This window comes from Podarcis liolepis (genome assembly GCF_965112155.1).
Source record: "Podarcis liolepis genome assembly, chromosome: 17".
Lineage (NCBI taxonomy): Eukaryota > Metazoa > Chordata > Lepidosauria > Squamata > Lacertidae > Podarcis > Podarcis liolepis.
The window spans coordinates 13,992,492-14,003,735 of NC_139571.1; the positions used below are offsets into that span (position 1 = coordinate 13,992,492).

The following is an 11,244-nucleotide window of genomic DNA, read 5'->3' on the forward strand; positions in this document are numbered from 1 at the left end:
GGATGCAGGGCATAAGCAGAGCACATGCTGCACATGAAGAAAGATCCCAGATCCCTGGCATCTCTTCTTAAAAAATGGTCAGCTAGCAGGAAAAGAACTCTCTCTGCTGGGAACACAGAGAGCAGCTGCCGGCCAGAGTCTGTAATACCAGGGTAGATGCAGTGCCGGATTTATGTATAAGCTAAACAAGCTCTAGCTTAGGGCCCCACTCTCTTGGGGGCCCCAACAAATTTAAAGAGAAAAAAACCTGGATGTACATTTCCAAAATATAAGATAAAAAACCAAATAAAATAAAACCTACATACAGCAACCATGTTTTGTGTTGTGTAGGCTCCTGTGATATAAGTCATGGGCCCCGACTGCTTGCCTGCTCCCTCAAATATCACTGGATTGTCCTTTCTATATATATAGGGTGCCTACATTCTGCATGGACTGGTTGCACAGCAACATGTGCAAATGGCTTGAGATACCTATTAAAGGAAAAGGTAAAGGACCCCTGACCGTTAGGTCCAATCGTGAACGACTCTAGGGTTGTGGCACTCATCTCACTTTACTGGCTGAGGGAGCCGATGTTTGTTCGCAGTTTTTCCGGGTCATGTGGCCAGCATGACTAATCTGTTTCTGGCGAACCAGAGCAGCGCACAGAAACACCGTTTACCTTCCCGCTGGAGCCGTACCTTGGTCTTTGATGTGCTTTCGAACTGCTAGGTTGGCAGGAGCTGGGACCGAGCAACGGGAGCTCATCCCATCGAGGGGATTCGAACCGCCGACCTTCCAATCAGCAAGCCCAAGAGGCTCTGTGGTTTACACCACAGCGCCACCCGCATCCCTCAGATGCGATCCAGAAATTACCATATAGCATGTATTCATCACAAAAAAACGTGACGATTTGTTCTTGACAAAGGACAGCTGGACATAGAAAGGGCCCCATCACCTTCAGGAGCTTAGGGCCTCCCTCATCAAACCTAAATCCAGCCATGGGTAGATGGACAAATGATCTCACCTGGTGTGAGGCAGCACATGGTTATGCTCCTGAATGAAAGGCTAAAGGGATAAAAATGGCAATGGCTTCCTATTTGGCATGGGAGAGCCTCTAAATACTGCCATATTATGGGGTGAGGGCCGGGTCCTTTGGCATCGCGTTTACCTGTGGACGAGGTTGGCACCGCGGAAGCTGACGTGGTGGGCAGTGGTGGGCTGGCACTCTCCAACAAGAGGCAGGAAGGGCCCCCACTGGCGTTGTTCTCTTTCTTCACGTACATTTCCGTGGCGCTGGGCAATGGGATGGGGTGGCTGATGCCCAGCTCCTCTTCCTGAGCTTGCTGCCTTCGCAGGGCAACCTGGGAAAGAGATGTGGGAATGTTCAAGGTTGCAGGAGAGGATATATTGTCTGATAATAGCCTTTCCAACTTGTGTTAACAAGTTCACAACTTAGCAGAGTAACATTCCCCTTTTTAAACTTGCAGCGGATGCGTTTGCTCAGGCTCGCTAAAGCCTCTATAATAACTGTTCTGGTATTTTCCCCTTATTCCCTCATAAAAGATAAGACACAGTCTTCTATGAAAGTATAAAAAGAGTTTACTCACATTCTGTTCACAATCGGATCCCAGAAGGCAGACTTAGCTTAGAAGAGTAACATACACCTGGAAACTATCTCAGAAGGAGACAGTCCCTTTGTCCTCTCTTGCCAAGAGAGCATCTTTGGCTAAGCAGATGTTGCTTCTTCAATGCATGTAGTCAAAAAGAGAGAGATGGTTGCCCTGCCCTGTGTTTTTGTCGTTACCTGCACAGGTGAGGCCACGCCCACCTCTAGTCACATGCAGAGGAAGTCTGTCCCAGCCCAGAAGGAAACAGGAAGTTTACTAGGAATGTTGTACTTGACTGCTCTTGTGTTTCACATCCCACAAGAGAAGGGGCATAAATTATGTTTTTGAATATGTTGGAAGCTGCCTAGAGGAGCTGGGGCAACCCAGTCAGACGAGCAGGGTACAAATAAAATCACCATCATCAGGACTCAGGACTCCTGACCAAAGACAACAAGGAAAAGATTTCCTTTGCTTCAGTGAATTCTGGATTGCACCTGGAATTATGGCAAATTCAGGCCCGGGTGTGTGGAGAGACTCAAATTCACTCCAATAAAAGGTGAAAACTACTACTGAAATCCAGAGTTCTCTGATTCTGCTCAGATATCTGCGTGGTTTCTCTAGAACAGTGTTTCCCAACCGGTGTTCCGTGGCACACTAGTGTGCCGTGAGACGTTGCCTGGTGTGCCGTGGGAGGGAGGCGGGCGAGGCGGGCGGCGAGAGGCGGGGCGGCGGCGGCGAGGAGAGGCCGCCCAGCGCGGGGCTCTCGCCGTCTGCCTGCCTGGTTGCCTGCGTGGCGCTGACGTCACGGGGCTGTAACGTGCCCCACATAGGCACACGCGGGGCAGCGAGCGAGCTCCCTCCCACATCCCATCGCCGCTCGCTTCGGCCGGCCTACTGGGCTGTCGCAGGCGGAAGGCCTGCGCATGCGCGAGGTTTTTGCGCCTTCGGGATTCCCTTCACGCCTTCCTCCTCCCGGGTCCTTGAGAGCGCGGGAAGCGGCAGCGCGAGACCGCCGTTGAGCCTGGTAGGTATTGCGCTTGCCAAGGCAGTCATTTGGGAAATGAAAACTTGCAAAGCAAGCAACCAGTTCAATCTGAAGTACGTGTATGCTTAATATCCTGTATCTGAAACCTGTTCTGCCCCCTCCCCCACACTTGGTGCCATTTTCATCTACACATGCAGCAGAGTAAGTTGACCCAGAATAGTACCAATTCAGATGGCAGATGGGAGAATGACAGTGCTGAATGCTTTCCCATGTAGAACAGTCCCTGCAAATAAAAACCTAGCATATTTGGAAGAGGGATGCTAGCCTAACCATTACCTTCTATGCTGTTACTATTTTTTTTTTTTTTACATAACTAAAAAGTGACCTTTCCCCATCTGGCATGGTGGTGTGCCTCGAGATTTTTTTCATGAAACAAGTGTGCCTTTGCCCAAAAAAGGTTGGGAAACACTGCTCTAGAAGAAAAGGAACGGCTGCAGGAAAAACATAACTGTAGAGGTTTCTTGAATAAAGAACCTAATCCGGGGGGGGGGGGGGGCTTGCTTTAGGACTGAGGTTAAAAAGTTATATTACTAAATAACGTGATTTGATGATTTTTAATCTCTCTCAGGATCATTTTACATATAATTTTTTTTTGTTTTGCTCTTTGTAAACTGATTTGAGGTTTTTTTGGTGTGTGTGTTTTACAATCAAGCGATGTTTCCTCCTGGAATGCTTGAAAGAAATGGCATGGTTGATTTTGGAGAAGAGCAGAATTAAATGTTGGGAAGAGTGTCTTTTTGAAAGGCAGAATACATTACACAATGCAAGGAAATATGGGATAGTCTCTGTTTTTCTCCTTAACAAATGAGCAAAGAGAAATCACAGTAATATAATCCATACTAAGGTCCTAGCACAAGCCAGCTTAGAAATAAAGTATAGCCGAATGTATTATAACCGAAAAAGGTGGCTATTCCTACATCTCTATTCTGAGATCTGGTTTAATATTGTGTGTGTGTATAATCACTGGTATTTTTTAAATGTATTAAGAACTATTAAGAGAGAGATGATGCCTATTATTTAGGTTAATGGGAAACCCACAGAAATTCAAATATCTTAGTTTAACTGCGATTTGAATGTCGGCTACTTGTTATCTAAGGACTGGTGACTGAAACTTTCAAAACGCTCTAAAACTGGGAACTTTGAAAACATTTGTAGCAGATCTTTTCCAACCGATTTTGCATCAGGTCTAGTTATTACATAGCATTTTAAATGGAGGGAGAACAGCCTTATAATGGGAAAAGAAAGAACAAGTCAACAATGTATTGATTTGAGTGGTATTTACACACTGATCTGCAACTCAACACCTTGGCTTGTTTTGCCCTTTTTTTTTTTTTTTTTTGCTTTTCATTCCTGATGTATTCTAAATGAGTTAATGGCACAAGACCAGAGAAAAAAATTTGAAATATTTTTGCTCATATATAACCATTAAAGCCAACCTACTTGCAAGAATCCAAAATCCTAAAATGTCTGCTGAATAAAAACAGAGCTTGAAATTGAGAGTTTTTGTCTCTTTCAATTGCCTTCATCATGGAAGTTGAAGTTTCCCCTTGACTCTCAGCGCATTCCTACATGTGCCTACTTAGAATCAAGTCCCACGGGCTTCAGTGGAAGCTTCTCTCAGGTAAATGGATATAGAATTGCAGGACATGAACTACCATTTGCACAACAGAACCCTTTTAACACCTTCTATGTGCACTTTTTAGTGTAGCCATATACCTTTCTAGAACGCAAATGACAAATCTTCCCAAGATCCAATGTGATTTTTAAGTTTAGAGATTTCCCTTAACAACATTCAACCCTTTCCCCTCTATTTTTACATCACATACACGAATTCTAATATATATTTTTCATCAGTAGATATAGCAAAATAAGATGGAGCTGTTATTCATAAGTTCTTCGTGGATAACAGTCTACAAAATACAAGCTCAAAATCCTGATATACAAGGGCGGGGAAGAAAGACTCAGAGACGACAGAGAGAAATCGCATGATGGATATTATTTTAACTAACAAATAAGCAAACTCCATTTGTTGTTTTAACAACTGTAACACAATTTTTTCTTTTAATATAACGGGATGTGATGCATTTTCAGATATTATCAAGGTAGCTTCAAATTTGGCAATGAACGGTGGGCTTTTTTAGCACCATCTTACTCAGAAGTAAGCTTGGCTGTGTTCAGTATGGCTTACTCCCAGGAAAACCAGCATACCACTGCAGCCTTTCCATTAGATGATCTGTCACTGGATCCTTAATTTTAGAAATCATGACGCACGCACCCTAAAGTGTCTGAGCAATCCAGGAAAAAAGTATTTGGAGTTGCAAATCCTTACCAGGGAGAAAGGCCCAGTGCTATCCGTGGGCCTTACTCCTGAGAAGGAGGAGCACGGATGGACCCGAGTCTTTCCAAATGCAAAGGACTAAGCTGGCTCGCCCGCTCACTTCCCTGGGACTCCACCTGCCGCATTGCAAGCCAGAGCTGCGCGCAAGTGGCCCGGGCATCCTTATGGGGCGGGAAGGGGGTCTCCCCGCATCTCGTCCCCCCCGGGGAGGTTTCTGCTCACCTGGGCGGCCATCACCCGCTGCCTCTCGGCGATCAGGCTGCACTTCTTGCACTGACAGTCTCTCCACATGCAGAAGCGCTTGTGCCCTTTCAGGGGCGAGGAGTAGCCGTGGTTCCTGCACCGCGCGCACTTGGGCAGCCGGGGGGACTTCTTCCCCGACGGGGCGGCCGCGCCAGCCGGACTCTGAGTCGAACCCCCGGCATTGCTGGTGGCTCCCGCGGCCGCCAGGCCAGAGGATTTCCCGAAGGTGCCCACCTTACCCCCCTGGCCGGGATGCTCCGACGGAGCCGACGGCTTGTTGAAGGAAGATTCGTTGGGCATCTCTTCTCTGGGGACGAGTGATATGACCTCGTGGGGATCAATTGCTATTCTTTTTCTGCAGCGGGGATTATGTCTCAAGGACCAGTTAATCTGTATGCCCAGTTTTAAACAGAGGCGTCGAGGCCCTGGAGGCGCCCCTGGTGCCCGGCGGCTGCTCTGGTGCGCGCAACCTTTCTTGCAGAGCCGAGCGCAGCAGCTTTGCGCAAGGAGCAGGAGTTTCGCCAAGGACGCCCGTTGCAAGGAGGGAAGCGGGCACCCGACTGCGCCAGCTCCGCCCCCCACCTGCTCCCGGGGCTGCCCTGTGCAAGGCCCAGCCCGCGCCTCCCTGCAAGGGCAGAGGGGGCTTCCTCGGCAGGCGCCAGTACTCCTGCCAGAGGGTCAGAGTGCACGCGCTCGGCCATGGGCAGATCGGGACTCTAGCATGGGAGGGTAGGGGGCTTTAGCATCCCACGCCTGCAAAATTTGCAAGGGGGGTGGGGGGCAACAACAGCTTCCCGTTGCTTCCAGGAGCATGCACTTATACTCCGAGGGAGCTGCGCGTGCAGGATTGCAGCTGGTGCGTGCAAGGCTCCTCTGCACACTTCTGGTGCACAGCCTGAACCCTTTGCACTTTGCTGCAAAAGCAAGCAGGCGCCTCTGCTCTTTTGCTGCAAAACCCTTTGCAGCATGCAAGCTCAGTCTCGTGGAAGGGAGAGCATTGCATTGCTACTTTTTCAACTGGGGTGGGGAGATCTCATCAACTCATTTTGCGCCCCTTAAACCCCCCTAATTTTGCAGGCACCAAACCGGCGGTATATTATTTGCACGTCTGCTATATATTCATTCCCGGGGAACTTCCAGAACCCAGTTTATCTACTTTGGACATGCTTATCTGGAAGTAACTCGATGGAACTTAACGGAAACATGCCTTTTCAACCACAGGAGGCTGCAGTGTGGCGCGAGGGTGGCCGGATCGGGACCTCACCACGCCCGCTTTTGCAGAGCCGAATTCCCGGCTCCGCACCCGGGAAGGATGAAAACGTTTTCTATGCTACGTTTCCCTTTGCTGAGGTGATAACAGTAAAACAGACTGGAAAGTGGTTTAATAGTTTTATTTAACGGCTTAAATGGCACTGTGCAACCATGGCTTGATCTAAAGATCATTCCCTTCCAAACTATGATGACAATCATTTTAAGGAGGTTTTTCCAAGAGAAAAATTTAGTCCAGGGGTGATGCACTGGTGGGCCTCCAGTTGTTGCAGCAGTGCCGGATTTACATATAAGCTAAACAAGCTATAGTTTAGGGTCCCACTCTCTTGCCCCCCAATTCACTATTAATATACTTCTTCTTAATTGTACAGTTAAACAGTTACTTTGATAAAATACATACTTTGGTATTTGCAAATGGCTTTAGATACCTATGAGGTCCATAAATGACCATATAGCATATAAAAAGGTAAAGGGTAAAAGAAACCTGACCATTAGGTCCAGTCGTGACCGACTCTGGGGTTGCGGCGCTCATCTTGCTTTATTGGCCGAGGGAGCCGGCATACAGCTTCCGGGTCATGTGGCCAGCATGATTAAGCCGCTTCTGGCAAACCAGAGCAGCGCATGGAAACGCTGTTTACCTTCCCGCCATACCTATTTATCTACTTGCACTTTGACGTGCCTTCGAAGTGCTAGGTTGGCTGAAGCAGGGACCAAGCAACGGGAGCTCACCCCGTTGCAGGGATTTGAACCACCGAGCTTCTGATCGGCAAGTCCTAGGCTTAACCCACAGCGCCACCCGCGTCCCTATATAGCATATATTCAACAACAAAAAACAGTGACCATTTGTTGTTGACAAAAGACAGCTGGACATAGAAAGGGCCCCATTACCCTCAGCAGCTTAGGGCCTCTTCAAACCTAAATCTGGCCCTGGTTGTAGGGCTACAACTTCCATAACTGGCCATGCACACTGGCCATGTTCAGGGCACCAGGCATAAAGAGATCCTTGCGCCTAGTGACACAAACCCTCCAGCCGCCGGTGCACGATCTGCGCTGAATTTTTCTGCTGCTAGTGTTGCTATGGCTGCAGCCGCAGCAGCATTCAACATACCTCTTGTCCCCACACCTTTGCAATGGCAGGCAAGTCCCACCTGCAGTGGCAAGCCACCATCTTAATTGGTCTAAAATGCAAAGCACCAGGGCCTATATGTTAAGTTGTGGGTGAACATATCAGACAACACAGCAATTCTTCAAACAGCTCTTGTTTATTCACAGGCCAGAACAGAACAGAACTGAAGGGTTCAGCCAGGCTGCTTATATAGAGCTCCACTAGAATGCAACAGTAACCATTTTCTGTAACTATCCAATCACTGAACGTCACTTTCAATCCCTTATTTGCATATGTGGACCTGAACTAACTATAGTATCCCCCTGCTGGCCCAGGGTGAGAACTTCTGTACATAACACTATAGGTTTACAAAATCTGTCAGCTGGGGGCTTTTCGTTGGGGTGAATTAAGATGGTGGGCAGCCACTGTGGCCGGAAGCCAAGCTTGCTTGCCCACCCAGCTCCAAACCTACTCATCAAAGGGCCAGGTGAGTGGGGCAGTTAGTGGCAGCACAACTGGTCACATGACATCCCCAGAAGGCATCAAATAATCCACAAACATCTGGAGAGTCATTGTCTCACCACCCTTGCTATGATCTCTATTGTTGCTTTTGGCCAAGGTGTAGGTTTTTGATAAATACCAAAGCCCAGTTACCTGAGATAGAATTGGAATGATGTATCAGCGACCCTTTTTTCAATTGCCTTTTAATTCTCTGGGGGAAAACAAATATTACCTGTCTTCAGCTTATGAATCAGCTACATTCTCCGCATAGTGAAATAAATGTTCAGAAAGGAATAATGTCTTTTGGACTCTTAGCTCCCCCCGCCCCCCCAAAGAAGAACATCTTGTGAATATGGTTAATGTAGCGTGGAATGCAAGAAACAACCATTTTTAATTTGAATAATAATTCCTAGGTATGTGGGTCTTTAATTCAAATTATCAGAGGGATGCATAGCTTCCTGTTCCAGGGAAGAGATGGCGGTTATTAAAGATGTACATTATCAATTGCTCCTTGTCACTTCTTGTTAAAGAAACTACCTTCCGAGGAAGCTGTGTCCCCCCACGCTAGAAAATGGTGTGTATGATAAAGGAATTTAAAAAACGTTAGCATTTCAGCATCGTATAATGTGTGTGACATTGTTACATACATAACAGCAAGTGCAAAATGCAATTAAATGTTCTGTGTTAAAAAAACCCCAAACAGATCCTTAGTCAAAATGGGAATCAAAAGTTGTGAGGATTCTTTAAAGTTGGAGAGACATAAGAGGCCCCACCTGACAATCAAAGTAAGGTCACTTCCAGCCATCCTGATTTGTTTGCACCAAGTCTGTGAGGATATTATAGGAGATTGGCTGCTTATTTAGCATTTAGTCTGATTTGTTTGTAGGAACACCCTACAGCATTGCATCAAACAGCTGTTATTCCACATTTCCCATTGTGTTTTCCTGACAGTTTCCTTACTGTTAAGTTGTGGGTGAACATATCAGATGACACAGCGATTCTTCAAACAGCTTTTGTTTATTCACAGGCCAGAACAGAACTGAACTGAAGGGTTCAGCCAGCCTGCTTATATAGAGCTCCGCTAGAACGCAACATTAACCATTTTCTGTAACTATCCAATCACTGAACGTCACTTTCAATCCCTTATTTGCATATGTGGACCTGAGTGAAAACTATCTACAGTATCCCCCTGCTGGCCCAGGGTGAGAACTTCAGCACATAACACCACACAAATACTGGATTGTGGTGGTGGTGTTTTTTTGCAAGCAGGCTTGCTGGGTAAGAGCACAAAAACCTCTCATTGTGTGGCCTTAATTTGCTGGCATGTGCTTGAATCCAACCCACAACATTGTGGGGGCCTGAAGAGGCCTACGTATGATATAAAGGGTTGTTGTTTGCATGCCGTTCAGTTTTTTGATTGCTTCAAAAGTGATAATGGGGTAAAAACAACAACCATGTGTCTACCTGTCTCTCTGTCTGTTTGCCTAAAATCAGCAGCGGGTTGTGGCGGCAGAAAAGGCTAATGCAATTCGAGGGTGCCTTAATAATAGCCCTTGTTTCTGCTGGACTTAGTACTGGGTGCTGCACTTCATAAAGAATATACAGTGGTAGAATCATAGAATCATAGAGTTGGAAGAGACCACAAGGGCCATCGAGTCCAACCCCCTGCCAAGCAGGAAACACCATCAGAGCACTCCTGACATATGGTTGTCAAGCCTTTGCTTAAAGACCTCCAAAGGAGACTCCACCACACTCCTTGGCAGCAAATTCCACTGTCGAACAGCTCTTACTGTCAGGAAGTTCTTCCTAATGTTTAGGTGGAATCTTCTTTCTTGTAGTTTGGATCCATTGCTCCGTGTCCGCTTCTCTGGAGCAGCAGAAAACAACCTTTCTCCCTCCTCTATGTGACATCCTTTTATATATTTGAACATTGCTATCATATCACCCCTTAACCTCCTCTTCTCCAGGCTAAACATGCCCAGCTCCCTTAGCCGTTCCTCATAAGGCATCGTTTCCAGGCCTTTGACCATTTTGGTTGCCCTCCTCTGGACACGTTCCAGTTTGTCAGTGTCCTTCTTGAACTGTGGTGCCCAGAACTGGACACAGTACTCCAGGTGAGGTCTGACCAGAGCAGAATACAGTGGCACTATTACTTCCCTTGATCTAGATGCTATACTCCTATTGATGCAGCCCAGAATTGCATTGGCTTTTTTAGCTGCCGCATCACACTGTTGGCTCATGTCAAGTTTGTGGTCAACCAAGACTCCTAGATCCTTTTCCCATGTACTGCTCTCAAGCTAGGTGTCCCCCATCTTGTATTTGTGCCTCTCATTTTTTTTGCCCAAGTGCAATACTTTACATTTCTCCCTGTTAAAATTCATCTTGTTTGTTTTGGCCCAGTTCTCTAATCTGTCAAGGTCGTTTTGAAGTGTGATCCTGTCCTCTGGAGTGTTAGCCACCCCTCCCAGTTTGGTGTCATCTGCAAATTTGATCAGGATGCCCTTGAGTCCATCATCCAAGTCGTTGATAAAGATGTTGAATAAGACCGGGCCCAAGACAGAACCCTGTGGCACCCCACTAGTCACTCTTCTCCAGGATGAAGAGGAACCATTGATGAGCACCCTTTGGGTTCGGTCAGTCAGCCAGTTACAAATCCACTGAGTGGTAGCATAGTCAAGACCGCATTTTACCAGCTTCTTTACAAGAATATCATGGGGCACCTTGTCAAATGCCTTGCTGAAATCAAGGTAGGCTACATCCATGTACCTCGGGTTACATACGCTTCAGGTTACAGACTCCACTAACCCAGAAATAGTACCTCGGGTTAAGAACTTTGCTTCAGGATGAGAACAGAAATCGTGCTCCGGCGGCGTGGCAGCAGCAGGAGGCCCCATTAGCTTAAGTGGTTCTTCAGGTTAAGAACAGTTTCAGGTTAAGAACGGACTTCCAGAACGAATTAAGTACTTAACCCGAGGTACCACTGTAGTTACAACGAAATGTGTTTGGGAGAGGGCAGCAAAGTATGGTCAACAGTATGGAAAAAAATTCTGGGGGAGAGAAGATTGGAGAAGATGCCTGAAGGTGATTTAATGGGCTAGAATCTAGATCTAATCGGCTTCTGTGAAAAGAGAGTAGACGTTGCTTGAATATGAGGAAA

At 46.9% G+C, this 11,244-nt stretch overlaps 1 protein-coding gene across 1 annotated transcript in view; it reads right to left on the reverse strand.

The window, feature by feature from the left end:
• The window catches only part of DMRT1 (doublesex and mab-3 related transcription factor 1), a 61,149-nt gene extending 54,976 nt beyond the window's left edge, over window positions 1-6,173 (reverse strand). The window contains exons 1-2 of the mRNA XM_083483426.1: window positions 5,192-6,173; window positions 1,148-1,340 (exon numbers count right to left, since the gene is read on the reverse strand). Of these exons, the coding sequence (XP_083339552.1) occupies window positions 1,148-1,340; window positions 5,192-5,512 (514 nt within the window). The 5' untranslated portion in view covers window positions 5,513-6,173. The remainder of the gene's footprint in view (window positions 1-1,147; window positions 1,341-5,191) is intronic.
• Between the last annotated feature and the right edge of the window lie 5,071 nt (window positions 6,174-11,244).